Genomic DNA, 16,500 nt, shown 5'->3' with positions numbered 1-16,500 from the left:
ATACCCCAAATGTCATAGCCGCTTGTTGGATACATTTTCTTACGTCTTCCCATGACTGGAGCGCAGGTACCTGACCCAGTTAAAATTGGGAATAAAAATATTAGTAAATATTAGTAAACAAAAATGTTGAAAAGCTTCATAGCTACAATGGGAAATAATGTTACCAACGCAGGATCCAAGAAAGACTTTATTGTACAAATTAAGTAAAAAGCTGGAGTTTCCCCAAAAGGTTATCTAAAACTAGATATTTTATTGGAAGTTGTAGAAATCGATTAACTAATTATTGTCATTTTTGCATATTTCATAAAATTTCCATTAACTAGTTATAAGCCGCAGTTTCTAAAAATTATTTTGGTGTTTAAAAAATAAAAATGTGAGGTCTCTTCCCCATGATCACATCAGCCATTAGCAGCCGGGGCTGGGGCTGTGATGTCACAATCTAATGGAACTCTGATGTCACCTTCCGCTCTATGACATCACAATGGGGTTGCTCTATGTAAAGCCTGAGCGCAGGCCAGAGCTGTTTTTCGTGACTCCCTGTTTTTGGTTGCACACAGCTACAGGAATACGAAGGAGAAATAAATCAACGCTATTTCAGCGCGATTTCAAAGCGATTTTAACGCGATTTTAAAGCGATTTCAACGCTATTAAACGCAATTTCAACGCGATCATGAGGATGCATAGGCGTCCACATTATGGCCAGCGGCTGCTGGTCAAGGCTCTCTCATCTTCCATGTCAACTGGTTCCAAATTTCTGACCCGACTCAAGGAATCCTATCGCAAGAGGACAACACTGATGGGAAATTTCTTCCTAGCCATGAAATCCGCCACCGTTCCAGCGATCAGGAGCTTCAGGTTGGTTACAAGAAAAAGACGTCAAGACGACGTCATCAGCCAAGACAGAGGTGACAAGAGTCCAACCTACATAGTAGGTGATACTGGATCCACTTCCAGCATTGCAAAAAGTGGAGCGAATCCTGCACATCCAGAATGTGCTGGAGATGCACACGAGGGGCTGCCAGAAGAAAGACCCCGGGACAGTCTGAAGAGAAAAGCATCAACCACCGAGGACATTCAGTCCAAGATGCTGCCACCGGCCAAAAGAGCCGCTACAGAAAACTTTTCGGATCTATGTAGAGAAGGATCCCTGGACCTGAAGACCCCACCAGTGGAGATCCCATCAATGGAGATCCCACCAATGGAGACCCCACCAGTGGAGACCCCACCAGTGGAGATCCCACCAGTGGAGATGCCTAATTTCTGGAGTCATGGGAACAACCTGTCTCCAGAGCAATTATTCATCCTGAGGAGCACAGGCGAGGCGGGCATGCTGGATGATGACATCATTGGCATGGCCCAGGAGCTGCTGCAGCATCAGTTTGAGGGTTTTGATGGCCTGCAGCCCCCGGCGGTTCTTTTAGTGCCAGGGTACTGCGTACTGCAGAATGCCGTACAGATCCACTATGATGAGGAGAGGGTGCACTGGCTGACTACCTGCTTCAAAAATGACCAAATCTTGGTGGCTGACAGCATCAATACTAGAAAACTGTCGCCATCCATCCGTCAGCAGATTATCAACATGTACGGTGTTGTGGTCGACGAGCCCCTGAAACATCTGAGCTTTCTCAATGTGGATCAGCAAAAAAACTGCTATGACTGTGGGGTGTTTGCTACAGCGTTTGCCTATGAGTTTCTGGCAGATGGCGGTGACCCCACAGCTCAGTTCCAGCATCAGGAGATCAGAGCTCATCTACTATCCTGCCTGAAGAACGGCAGGATCACCGCATTTCCAAAGAAGGTTAGGAAGTGACTCCATGTCTATAAACGACATGTAGAGTCTATCAGAAGTGACTCCATGTCTATAAACGACATGTAGAGTCCATGACGGTCCAAAAGACCACCCCGACCTTCAACCGACCACAACCCTGGGCCTACAGACCAGTCTGCACCGGTAAGTAACCATGGAATTTCCATTATGCCTCAATATAGTGAATGCAGAAATATGGTGGCTGGGGGGGGTGCTGTCATTATTGGGGGGTGTCTGATCGTCATTGTTTTTACTTTTTATTAGAAAAAGAGCACAAAGCGAGTAAATTTGCCATCTTGGAGGCCCAGAGATGGATCACAATGAACGCCCTCAGCAAACCCTAAATCACGCAAGTTCCTTCTTATAGGATTAATCATTTGTATTCTCATATCTTCTCATTATATATAACTTTCTAGTAAAATTGGATTTTTCCTTCATTATTTACAATCATTCCCAGATTCCTCTCCTGGGAACATATTACAGACAATCATAGGACAGGGGCCACATCAGGGGAGAGCTATATAACACCAGGATGGGGGCCATGTAATTCCAGGATGGGGGCCATATAATACCAGGATGGGGACCATGTAATACCAGGATGGGGGCCATGTAATAACAGGATGGGGGGCATGTAATTCTAGGATGGGGGGCAATATAATACCATGGTGGGGTTTCATATAATACCAAGATGGGGGCCATATCATACCAGGATAGGGGCAAGTAATACCAGGATGGGGGACATGTAAAAACCAGGATGGGGGCCATGTAATACCAGGATGGGGGGCCATATACTATGAGGATGGGGCCCAATAATACCAGGATGGGAGCCATATAATAATAGGATGTGGACACATATACGAGGATGGGGGACAAAGATATAAGCATGGGATGGGAAAGCTGGTTGCTGAGGGAAAGAGGCTCTTTCCCTCTTTACTCAGCTTTCCATGCTCTGCTATACATCTTTCTCTGAGAACCCAGAATTCCAGCTTTCCCATGCTCTGATATCATGGAAAAGCTGGCTTCTGCGGTACAGATGTATAGCAGAGCATGGGAAAGCTGGGTGCTGAGGGAAAGACGTATAACAGACCATGGAAAAGCTGGGTGATGAGGGAAAGATGTATAGCAGAGAATGGGAAAAGTGGGTGCTGAGGGAAAGATGTATAACAGACCATGGGAAAGCTGGGTGCTGAGGGAAAGATGTATAGCAGAGAATGGGAAAAGTGGGTGATGAGGGAAAGATGTATATCAGAGAATGGGAAAAGTGGGTGATGAGGGAAAGATGTATAGCAGAGCATGGGAAAAGTGGGTGATGAGGGAAAGATGTATAGCAGAGCATGAAAAAGCCGGCTGCTGAGGGAAAGATGTATATCAGAGAATGGGAAAAGTGGGTGATGAGGGAAAGATGTATATCAGAGAATGGGAAAAGTGGGTGATGAGGGAAAGATGTATAGGAGAGCATGAAAAAGCCGGCTGCTGAGGGAAAGATGTATAGCAGAGAATGGGAAAAGTGGGTGATGAGGGAAAGATGTATATCAGAGAATGGGAAAAGTGGGTGATGAGGGAAAGATGTATAGCAGAGCATGGGAAAAGTGGGTGATGAGGGAAAGATTTATAGCAGAGAATGGGAAAAGTGGGTGATGAGGGAAAGATGTATAGCAGAGAATGGGAAAAGTGGGTGATGAGGGAAAGATGTATAGCAGAGAATGGGAAAAGTGGGTGATGAGGGAAAGATGTATATCAGAGAATGGGAAAAGTGGGTGATGAGGGAAAGATGTATAGCAGAGCATGGGAAAAGTGGGTGATGAGGGAAAGATGTATAGCAGAGCATGAAAAAGCCGGCTGCTGAGGGAAAGATGTATAGCAGAGAATGGGAAAAGTGGGTGATGAGGGAAAGATGTATATCAGAGAATGGGAAAAGTGGGTGATGAGGGAAAGATGTATAGCAGAGCATGGGAAAAGTGGGTGATGAGGGAAAGATGTATAGCAGAGAATGGGAAAAGTGGGTGATGAGGGAAAGATGTATAACAGCATGGGAAAGTCAGGTGCTGAGGGAAAGATGCATAGCAGAACTGTCATGTTTGACTCCTGGCTCAGCTGGAGCTGAGCCTTTTTTTTAGTTTCACTTCTAATGCAAGTCACGTTAGGGGTTAATCCTTTCTTCCCTCGTTCTGGAGGTCAGGCTGCTTTATTAGGGCACTGTTTCTCTTGGACTTCGCCAGTGATACTTCTGGCTCTGCTGTGTTCTGCTCTTGAGTGACCTGTTGTCTGCCCTGCCCCCTCCTGACCTCCGTGTTCACCTGACCTGTTAACCTCCTCTGTTGTCTGTTTCCATCAGTGTCTCTCCCGCTGTCTCCCTGTTCGTTTCTTATCTGTATACCTTAATTCTGTCTTGTCTTCCCACTCCCCCTCACTTCTAGGCTCTGATTTCCCGGCTACTGACTATTTGCTTCCCTCTGACTACGTTTATACTTTGCCCTTGTGTACTTACAAGACCTCATGTTGTGACACGGCTTTATGACGATTCTACTGCCATCTGGTGGGCTTGACTAGTATTACCTCTGCTAGGGAATTCCCTGCTCATACGTTTCCTCCACTTTTACGCCCCCTAGTGGTTTATCAGCTAACTACCTTCTCAGATAGTTTCAGGAATCCTCTCAGTCCCACATTACTGCGCTGTACTGCTATTGTAAATCTAGTACAGCGTGACAAGAACACAGGAAAGCTGGGGAGGGGGGCAGGTCCAAATTTTGCATCAGGGTCCATAAAACTGTAGTTACGCCACTGGGTCACATCCATGAAAACACCTTAAACATCTCTGGTAGAATGAAATCTGCATTCTGATTGGTTGCTATGTGTAAGGACAGGTTTCCTGTTAGATATGTTGGAGCGTCTGTCTCATTGTATCCTCATTGTATACTGAGGTTCTGTCACTTTTTGTATAATATATTTATGTGTTTTCTGTTTCACCAGAGTCTGTAATGGAGAAAGCGAGGCGCAGAGTCCGACCGTCTCCTGGTCTCAGCGGTGACTCCCGACCAGGGACAGGTCACATCGAGCGACCACAAAACCTCACATAAGGTAAGATAGATCATCAGTGTGTAATGTGATTAATGACAGGAGCTGATAATAACAGCGGACATGATGCCACATTGTGCTGACACAGAAGGTTAAAGATTCTCCTGGAAGACAAGAGAAGTGAACATTAGTAATCTGCCTGCAGCCACCACTAGGGGGAGCTCCCATTCACCACAATGCACAGGCTCCACTGCTCCCTCTAGTGGCACCCAGATTTATGACCAGTGACAGAAAGCAGAGAATTTGGAGCTTTGTGTCAGAAAAACTGAGCTCCAGCTCCGAAAAATATAGTATGAGATTAATCAATGCATTATTCTACCGTGTTTTCTGTTGTTTTTTACACAGGGGTGTGAACAAGAACAACCCCCAGGACATGGCTATAATAAATATCGGTGTGTCACCATGGACCCAAATATATTCCAGGTAAGAAGAATATAATAACTGGTAGTGAATGGGAGTAGGAGGAGTAGCCAACACTAGAGAGGAAAGAGAGTGGATTCAAAAAGATCTAGACACTTGAACAATGGGCCGAGGAGAACAGAATGGGGTTTACCAAAGACAAGTGCAAAGTCCTACATCTGGGTAATAGAAATGTAAAAAGCACATATACTATAGGAGTAATAAAACTGGACGATAGCAATAGGGAAAAGGACTGGGGCAGAAAAGTAGATCCCAGATGCAACATGAATCTGGGATCTACAGTCCTTCATTATTTCCAATCAGTCCGAGATTCCTTTGCTGAGAACATATCAGGGACAATCAGAGGACTCGGGTCACATCCATGAAAAGATAGTAGACCTCATTTATCAAAACTGTCCATAGCAACCAATCAGAGCTCAGCTTGCATACCTTAAACATCTCTGGTAGAAGGAAAGCTGCATGCTCATTGGTTGCTATGTGTAAGCACAGGTTTCCTGTCAGATATGTTGGAGCGTCTGTCTCATTGTATCATCTTTGTATACTGATGTCCTGTCACTTTTTGTATAAATATATTTGTGTTTTCTGTTTCACCAGAGTCTGTAATGGACAAAGCGAGGTGCAGAATCCGACCCTCTCCTGGTCTCAGCGGTGACTCCCGACCAGAGACAGGTCACATCGAGCGACCACAAAACCTTATATAAGGTAAGATCATCAGTGCGTAATGTGATTAATGACAGGAGCTGATAATAACAGCGGACATGACGCCACATTGTGCTGACACAGAAGAGTGAAGATTCTCCTGGAAGACGAGAGGAGACGTGATCATTAGTAATCTGCCTGCAGCCACCACTAGGGGGAGCTCCCATTCACCGCAATGCACAGGATCCACTGCTCCCTCTAGTGGTACCCAGATATATAACCAGTGACAGAGAGCAGAGAATTCAGAGCTGTATAATAGAAAAACTGAGCACAAGCTCCGAAAAATATAGTATGAGATTAATCAATGCAGAATTATAAAGCGTATTCTGTTATTTTGTACACAGGGGCGTGAACCAGAAGAAGAACGACCCCCAAGACACAGGACCCATGGACCCAAATATATCCCAGGTCAGAAGAATATAATAAGTGGTAGTGACCGGGGGTAAATCGTGTGCCCCTCTCTGATGTGTAATATTCGGCTGCTCAATGACCAGTTCTGTCTCCTCTTTCTACAGATCACTGCTCCAGAGCGGGGGGTCCGCTGTGCCCCCACAATGAAGATGGGGTACGGCTGGGGAAGACGACTATGACAAGTCAATGATGTGGCGGCCGCCATGTCCGGAGCAGATGACGCTCCTCAGTACGAGGCAGATTCCGGGCTCGGTCTCTGTTCTCTTTACTTTCCGCAGTCAGATGGAATCACAGAGTAAGTGACTCTTCTGCTGCGTCCACCGCCATCTACGGCACATGCTGCCATTATCCAGCACATGGGCGGCACGGCGGCTCAGTGGTTAGCACTGCAGTCTTGCAGAGCTGGGGTCCTGGGGTCAAATCCCACCAAGGACAACATCTGCAAGGAGTTTGTATGTTCTCCCCGTGTTTGCGTGGGTTTCCTCCGGGGTCTCCGGTTTCCTCCCACACTCCAAAGACATTACTGATAGGATGTAAAGCGCTGCGGAATTAATGGCGCTATATGAGTGAATAAATATCACTGTTATTATATTACTGGCCGTGTGTACGAGTCTCCTTCATCCTGACTGTATATTTAGTATGGAAGGTGGTGACCCCAGGATATTTGGGGTGCAGTATAGTAATAGTGTTACTGTCTTATATATTTACCCTCCGCTTGTTCGCAGCTGTCATACACAGATCTGTATATACCGTAGATGCCTCATAATATATTGTATATACTGATCAGAGGGTTTCTGGTCGGCCATGATTTTCTTCCCTCAGACTTTGAGGTGATGGCTCCTGATAACAATAATCAGATTCATCCCATCAGACAAGCAGATTGATGTCACCCCGAGTTTCTGCTACAAATCCCCCTAGAATTAGTCTTTATCACAGGCAGAAATGGCCAGAAACCACATGAGAGCTCCGCTTATCAACGTCTTTCCAGTATTAGGAGGTGTGAAGTGGAGGAGTACTGCATGACCTCCATATTACACAGTAACACACGGGCAGGGCTGGTCTTCATGGTGAACATTACCTGTCTGGTAGATCATCCATAGAAGTGTAACTGGTGGAGGCTCAAATTCCCGATCCCCATCACTGCTGAGAATAAGAGGCCAACAAAATTCTGGGATGTATCAAGACAAGCATTGACTCTAGATCCAGAGAGGTGATTATTCCCCTATACTCTGCCCTGGTCACACCCCACCTGGAATACTGGGTACAGTTCTGGGCCCCAATTCAAGAAAGACATCGATATATTGGAGCAAGTCCAGAGAAGAGCACCCAAGATGGTAGAAGGTCTGCAGACCATGTCCTGTGAAGACCGGATACAAGAACTAAAGAGGAGGCTGAGAGGAGACTTAATAGCGGTCTACAAATACCTGAAATGTCACAGGACAGAGGGAACCACCCTATTCGTATTAGCACAAGAAAGTACAAGAAGCAACGGGAGGAAACTAAAAGGAAGGAGATTCAGAATAGACATTAGGAACTTTCTGACAGTGAGGGCAGTCAGAGTGGAACAGGCGGCCTCGAGAGGCAGTGAGGGTAGTCAGAAAGTGGAACAGGCGACCACAGGAGGTAGTGAGGGCAGTCAGAGAGTGGAACTGGAGACCACGGGAGGTAGTGAGGGCAGTCAGAGAGTGGAACAGGCAACCATAATACAGGATGTAACTATTAGTATTCGAGAAGTAATGTAAGTATATAGGTATTTTATGTAGATGGTTACCGTATTTTTCGGACTATAAGACGCACCAGACTATAAGACGCACCCTGGTTTTAGAGGAGGAAAATGGGAAAATAAAATTTTAAGCAAAAAATGTGGTCATGACACACTGTTATGGGGCGAGGATCTGCTGCTTACACTGTTATGGGGGTAATGTCCACAAATTCTTGACTAAGGTACCGCATCCTGGTAATCATCCTCCTGCCTTGTATATACAGTATATGTCCCTCATCCTGCTATATACAGTCATCCTGACATATGGCCGCATCCTGCTATATACTGGCATATGCCCCCATCCTGCTGAGATGCCCCCATCCTGCTGGGATGACCCCATCCTGCTGAGATGACCCCATCCTGCTCATATTATACCCCCATCCTAGTGTATGGCCGTATCCTGTGGCACATAAAAAAAAATAAACGTTCATACTCACCTCACCTTACCTCACTCCCTGCAGCATCGCTCGTCCTCCCGTCTGTGTCAGTGGCAGCGCCGCTGAGAGGAGCCGTCCCCGTTACCCTGCTGCATCGCGATCATCTCCCGTGTCTGTGCCGGGCGGGCGGCGGCGTGTGGATACGTGCGCACAGCGATGACGTCATCGCTGTACGCGCCGCTAGTCTCCACGCAGCCGACAGCACAGACACAGGAGATGATCGCGATGCAGCAGGGTAACGGGGACGGCTCCACTCAGCGGCGCTGACACAGACGGGAGATCGCGGTGCTGCAGGGGAACGGTGAGTAATGTGTACTGATTCACTGCTCCCCGCGCTGATGATGATGCGCGGGGAGCAGTGAATACAGCCGCACATGATCACGCCAGGCTGTAGTTGCCAGGGGTGATCATGCGGGCTGGCTGTTTATCCCCCGCCCATCATCCCGCCCACCTGTGAGTGCCTGCTTCAGCGCTGAGGGATGATGGGCGGGGGATGGGCGTGCATATTAAATGAGCGGGGCAACGTGGTCACGGCAGGCTGCTACAGCCTGCTCGTGCCCCCGATGACCCGCTCCATCGCAGCACCCTCATTCCCCGCAGCCACATTCAGACCATAAGACGCACCCTCCACTTTCCCCCAACATTTGGGGGAAAAAAGTGAGTCTTATGGTCCAAAAAATACGGTATATACATCTGTATATTCGCTATTACAGTGGCTCCACTTTTGTGATATCAGAGGCCACTAGCTTGAGCCTCAAAATAAAGTTAAAAAGTGAATTAATAGACGTAAAATATCTAAACAGATATACAGTAGTTCCAATCAAAATCACCGTGACTGTCTGGAATTGATTATGTCACTGGCATGAAAGTAAAGTCTCTCATTCCTTAAAGGGAATCTGTCACCAGGTTTTTGCTCTACCATATGAGAGCAGCATAAGGTGGAGACAGAGACCCTGATTCCAGCGATGTGTCACTTACTGAGCTGTTTGCTGTCATTTTGATAAAATCAGTGTTTTCTCTGCTGCAGATCTAGCAGTTATACAGAGCTCATGAATATGCTGGACTACCTGCAGCACGCCAAGTAGTCCTGTAATGATAATTTACTGTTGTTTAATCTGTGATTTTATCAAAACTACACTAAGCAACCCGGTAAGTGACACATCTCTGGAATCAGAATCTTTGTCTCTATGTTACGATGCTCTCAGATTAGGTGGCAAAAACCTGGTGACAGATTCCCTTTAACTCCTTCATGACCTTGGATGTATATATACGTCCAAGGTCACCAATCCCCCCCTCCCCCCCTTCCCGGTTACCGCAGGTTTCGGTGGCGAGCCCGCAGTAATCCCCGTAAATGTCTGCTGATCCGATCAGCAGACATATGCAGCTAACAGGAGCGGGTGATGATAGATTAATCTGTGCCTGTTACCACTTAGATCGCGTTGTCAAAATGACAGCGGCGGGGATCACACTGTTCTCTTTTGGTAAAAAAAGATAAAAAATAGTATGGCTCTTGGAAGAAAGGGAGGAAAAAACAAAGAATAAAAAATGAAAAATCGCCAGAGGATGAAGAGGTTAAAGACCCCCATTAATGTATATCTTTGTAAAAACTAAAAAAAGTTTAAAAGGTTGAATCATTTCCCGTTTTCTCATCCAAAAATGCAGAAATAATAATAATAATAATAATAATAATAATATGCTATTGCCGCATCAAATATCAAATTATTGAACCTGGAAGAAAAATTCTACAAAGAACGAACAAAAGTTTGGTTGTCCAAGAGCAGAGACGTATAAAACATAATGGGGGTCATTAGGGGTCCTACACCACTGGGTGCCCCCTAGAGCCAGTCCACAATGTATATTCTGTAGTCAATGGGCCAGGGAGGGTTTTCGGCCCCTCAGGCACTAGGACCACGGTTGGACTAACGCTTCTATGGTTGCACCACTGACAATGGAGAGATCAATGAAGTAGTCTGTGATAAGTCACCTTGTTCCTGACACATTGGGGTATTGGAGAGGTGTGAAGTCTCTGCACTCAGGAGATGGCCATTGTATTGGAATAAGGGGCTTCATTATCACATGTGAAGGAGGCAGCGCAACAGTACATAACCTGACACAGGCGTCTGGACTCCGCTTAGTATATCGGCTTCCAATGGGATTTGTAGAAGTATTTCTATTAAAATACCCCAAAAAAAGTATAAAGATTGGGTGCGAAAGGAATGCTAGGAACACACTGGGGCCTACCTGCTTGGTCTTCTCCAGGCCAGATTGGAGCTTCTGACGGTCCATATTGACCTGGCAATCAGCATGAGGACAGATGGGATTAAGTTTAACAATATGATCATATGAAGTTTCCCATAATAACCTATGAGCTGCATTTCCACCATGTAATAAAGAAATGATCTTTCATCTATTTACCTTTAATCCCACAGCCCTTTACAGACGTCCTTATCTCTGTTCCCACAAGAGAGGTATTTTTCTTTCATCTTGAAGCTATATATATAAGTTGTCGCGGGCAGAGGAGGGGACGCTGCGCTCACCCACTGCTCGGGTCCGGCTGCTGCTGCTTGGTGGTGGCTCGAGCGGTGGGCCGGATCCCGGGGACTCGAGCGGCGTTCCTCGCCCGTGAGTGAAAGGGGGTGGTGTGGTTTGGGGATATTGTCCGTGACGCCACCCACGGTTTGTGGTGATAATGGGACACCACCGCTGCTCTGGACGGGGATCCCGGGAGCGATGACGGGGAGCAGCTTGGATGTTGGTTCTCCCCTCCGTGGGTAGGGGGGTTGGTTGTCCCAGGGCCCGGTGAGGGGTAGGGATCTTTGGCAGGCGGGTTACTGGGCCTGGTGAGGTGCAGGGTCGCGGGGGCAGCGCTGTGCCGCACGGCACGGTGGTACTCACTCCGGTAAAACAAACGGCTGGATGGATGGGTCCCACAGACGGCTGCGGTGTTTCTCCTCCCGGCAGGTTGATGGTGACTGCCTTTCCTTGCACCTAGGTTGTGTTTGCGGTTCCAATGGGTTCCCACCGGTAACTCGCTCCCCAGCTTGGATGGGTGCTGAAGGAGCCCCTTTTGCCCGCAGGCTCTGGCCCTGTGTTAAAAAATATACTCTTAAATATATTTTTCTTCAAATACGTAAAAGCGCATGAAAGAAAGGACTTCAAAAAATATAAAAAATAAATGTATTTTATCTATTTAAAAATGGTTGCCAGGGTTCAGTTACAGAAAGGAAAAATAATATACTTTGATAGCTTACGCAAAGAAGAGTTCATTTAGTCCATACTGATCAATGGGAAATCTTTACCCATCTCTCTTTGGTTCCTTAATGGCAAAGCAGGGGGTGTCATCTCTTAGGCTGGACAGCGTGTCTTCATCTTGAAGCACTGGAGTCTTCTGACAGCAGGCAATGTGGAGGAGCGAGCGAGTAGCCCCCTCCATCGTGTATTATATACCAGCTGTTCAGTCCATATAGGGTGTTTAGTTGAATATAGTTCCATATTACGTAACCTTCTGGAAGCTTCGGGAAGGATTTATATATATCCTTCCAAATGTCAGTACTCAAGTATACTCAATATGGATATTTTAATACTTAAAAACTTAATTAATAAACTATGCCCTCCAACATAAACAGAACTGTGAACTTATATGTCCTTCTATAAAATATTTGATAACTAGATGTATTAATTTTAATGTTTTTACAATTCCCCCTTGAAGCAGGTGGAGTAACCCCGAAAATTAATTAATACATCATTAAAATAACAAATCTTCTTTCCTTATTTGGCAATAACGGATTAATATCAATAATAATGATGAATAATAATTAATTTGCATTATTCATGTTGTAAGTTCAATAATATAATAATGTTGATTCCTGTTATGATAGGCCGTGACTGATCAATCATATAAAAATATATAACTATACTTCGCTAGACCTAAAAAGAAATGCAAAAAACAAATCTGGTCACCATATGATGTCCTCTGAGTTGATGTCTTCTTATCTCCGATGTAATCCGGCATAAACACAGTCTCTTAGAGATGAATCCTTTGATAAAAATGAATGGTTACCAATTTATACAGTCCCATATTGCGTTTATCATTGTTAGATCAAAGTCCATAAACTTTATTCTTTATTACAAAGTCCATAGCCAATGTTGATAAACCACAGTTCATGAGTGTAGAAGAATAGCAAAAGTCTTTGATGTCTGTGCAGTGTAATTTACATTAGTCACCTTTTATCCTCCATGCTGCCTGTTGTCAAATCCTGGAACAGATGTTAAGACGTTCTTGGTCAGCACGACAGGGGTTAACTTTAACACGTCATTGCTCTTCTTAGTATCTGTAGGGAGGTCTTAATGCACAGACCATGTGTCATTGTCCATCCTTGAACCATAGGAGCACTATGTTTCTGAGGTGCAAGCACGGTAAGTGTATTTTGTATGTTACACAGTCTTATTTGAGACGTTACCTTTTGGACCTTTTTGCAGAATCCCTTTTAACTTTAGGAAAATTATAAAGTCTTTTTATCTTCTGTAATCTTGATTGAAGACTTCATTCCCTAATCTAAATACCAAATATGGCAATAACTATCACTAATAAATGTCACAGCGTATCATAACTCTTATACTATAATAACATGTCATTATTATTATCGTAGAAGTATTAATATAATTGACACTTAGAATGATGTAATAATACTGCATAATGGTATAGACGATAGTATTTCATGTAATAACCTGTTTGTCATTGGTGCATTACCCTTCCAAACCCATAGGTGGCAATGTGTTGAATGTAACCAAAATATAATATAAAGTATGAAATAATATAATGTGTACCTATAACATGTATCATATTATAAATATGAAAGGCAACAATGTGGCTTTTAGTTAGATCATTTGTAAAATTATAAACCAAAGCAAATAACCTTTTAGAAAAGACTGGATGATTCCATCAAAACACAATAATACCCATTATAAATTATTATTGATTAAAAATATAATATATATTATTTGTAAATATAGGAAGGTAAACCTAGATGTACCTCGATCTTCCATCTTTATTACTCTAATTTAATTTATTTGATTTGTCTATTATTATTAAATAACCTACTATAAGGAAATGTGTAACTATAAGTAATATTTCATCCTTATTGTGTTAACATACTAATATAATAATAATGTATTACCAGGAAGTAAACAATTGTATATGAAGGAAGTATCTTTTCTTCCAAAAAAAATGGAACTTTTCCCTTTTAATATGATTCATATTTAATAAAGTAATATTCTTATATTAGATATTACTGAACTAAATATTGAAGTGTTTTCTCAATTGAGATATTTAAAATTTGAAGGAAAAATAAAAATTGTAGAATTAAGATTTTGATTAAAAATGTGAATATTAAATAATAATTAATATAAAAAATAGGAATAAAAGGAAAAATGAAAATTGGAATAAAAATAAAAATTGAAATAAAAATAAGGCCTTCTATGTATATAACACCTATGTCTTTAATAATACATAACCTTAATGTTACCAGTATCTTATAGGATTACCATACCTATCATATCAGCAACCTATAATTAAATCATGTAACCTTGCAAATAATACACTTCTCTTAGTATATAAATGCATTATGATATACTTCAAATATATTTTTTTATTCCCAATTCTTTCTTTGTACTTGAAATATTAATTATTAAAGTATCCTGTAAACACATATATTTATCAAATATAAATGTGCGATTGAGACCAAACCTCCCCCTTTCAATATCATGAAATATGATATTATAAAAATTAATATGTTTAGATTAAATTAAATTAAAATTTGTGTGGTATATCTTCAAGACCATATTATAAATATCACTTCCATATTTGAAAAGAAAAATGATTACCAATCTATGTATCAGTAAAAGAAGTGACTAACACAAAAGATCCTAACATCTCTATATTAAAGAAATATGTCTAAGAATAAGATATATATTCTGTATAAATTCCTTCATTATTTATACTTATGTACTATAACTTATTTATTCTAATAGTATACATACATATATTATAACCTTGAAGTTAAAACAAAAATTCCCTTTTTTTTTTTTTTTTTTTTCCCTGGATCCAAGTACTCAACATTGACATTAACAGCTGCTCAAACAATCAATCATTCATAGACACATCTATGCACACAAGACTGTCATGGTTCTTAAACATATACTTCTACATAGAAACATGGACAGACACATATCCCTTTTTTTTTCCAATTATTCTATGCGCATTTCAAAAATTATGTTACTAATTTGAAGTACTTCTCGAAAAAAAACAAATTCCAATGTATTACATACTGTACATATGACCATGGAACAAACATTTATTATTAGCTTTAGTACCAAGTCACATGCTCTGGTTACGTGTAAAGAACACCATTCCAAAACAGCAAGCAGTTTTACTACACTCCAAAGCTCAGATTACATTTCTAATAGCTCTAAAGAAGATATATATTCATTAAAGAAACGTTAAAGCAATAATACTCTGGCAATTGGTACCTGAGAAAATAATAGTTATTATTAATCATGCTTTCGCGATTAACCTTACACAAGAAAATATATGTTACCTGATTGAGGACAAGAACATATATATAAATGAAAAGTTAATACTTCATCAATCTGCTTTACTGATAAATTCTGAGGGAAATAAAAGAATAAAATTATTATCATATTTATGATAAAAATGAAACACTTAAAATCTGTTACTTTCTCTTATTATTTCATTTTAAATATTATTATTCATATACAAAGATCAAATTATTAATTTATAACAAACTATCATTTTACTAAATGAAAACATAACCTTTATTTACTATCACTACCTTTAATATATATATATATATATATATATATATATATATATACACATATACATATGCATAGATTCACTGTATATGAATAATCACATTTATCAAACAATAAAATTAATTTACCCAGAAATCCACTTTATTTAGCTGAAGACCAAACCTACATTTTTCTTCAAAGATTCGATTTATTAGATTCATTTTAAACTTATAGGAATCTGTGAACTTATGTAATTCAAGTTTGTTCCTTAAATGAGAAAGAATGTCTCTCTCTGAAAGACCCCCCAGCTGTTGCTGGCTGTCAAATTCTAACCCAGGGAAAGAATCTGCACAAGACACCTGTTTCTGTCTTTCAAAGCTTTTACTCATCATTTGTCTGGGATCCTCAATCCCAGTGACCAATCCCTTCACTGGAGACAAGGGGAACAAAGGTTTTTTCTGTGGAAAAAGATTTTTAGATGATAATAATTGGGATGGATTGTATGGTTTGTAACACGTATGCATTTTCCTTCGAATTTCATATATCCTGTCACAAAAATATCTGGATCTGGGAGACACTGTTGGTTTTTCACAGAAACTCTCCCTTTTTCGTGTTGGTTTTTCAGAATTAATCAATTTCTGTTTTGATTGACTTTTTCTAACAAAATCAATAAATGTCGTACATTCGAATAGGGACTTTTTATTTACTGCCACCGCACAAGCTGCATTATCAAGGAAATTAAATTTCTTGATGAATAAATGTATCATTCCATCCAATCTGACATTTGGAATGACCGCCCTATACAAACGTTCAAAAACGGACATAAATGAGAACGTACTCTCATTCTGTTCAATTTGTAATTCCTTCAACATCTCATAATTTGGATCAGATTCATTCCTTGCACAGAAGATGAGATTTTTCAGCCTTATGATATCGTTATCATTTGAACAATCAAATGTCTCATTGTCAGAAGACTTTTTTAATGCCAATTGTCTAAAGAAATGCTGAGGTATCCACATACGGAATAACTGATTCGTCTCACTATTGGTTAAATTTAACTTCTCAACGGAACTTTC

At 41.8% G+C, this 16,500-nt stretch overlaps 1 protein-coding gene and 1 long non-coding RNA gene across 2 annotated transcripts; both read left to right on the top strand.

The window, feature by feature from the left end:
- Positions 1 to 755: 755 nt before the first annotated feature.
- Positions 756 to 2,156, top strand: LOC142294889 (uncharacterized). Its single transcript, XM_075337951.1, has 2 exons — positions 756 to 1,951; positions 2,072 to 2,156. Exon 1 carries the CDS (start codon positions 797 to 799, stop codon positions 1,808 to 1,810), a length of 1,014 nt encoding a protein of 337 aa, XP_075194066.1. The 5' UTR covers positions 756 to 796; the 3' UTR covers positions 1,811 to 1,951; positions 2,072 to 2,156.
- A 2,632-nt stretch (positions 2,157 to 4,788) lies between these two features.
- Positions 4,789 to 5,954, top strand: LOC142294888 (uncharacterized). The gene is made up of 3 exons (XR_012751317.1): positions 4,789 to 4,885; positions 5,228 to 5,305; positions 5,897 to 5,954. It is a non-coding gene; the product is annotated as an uncharacterized LOC142294888 (long non-coding RNA).
- Positions 5,955 to 16,500: the final 10,546 nt, after the last annotated feature.

The sequence above is a fragment of the Anomaloglossus baeobatrachus genome, chromosome 3 (genome assembly GCF_048569485.1).
Source record: "Anomaloglossus baeobatrachus isolate aAnoBae1 chromosome 3, aAnoBae1.hap1, whole genome shotgun sequence".
NCBI classification, from domain to species: Eukaryota; Metazoa; Chordata; class Amphibia; order Anura; family Aromobatidae; genus Anomaloglossus; species Anomaloglossus baeobatrachus.
This window is presented reverse-complemented; position numbering and strand designations above follow the sequence as displayed.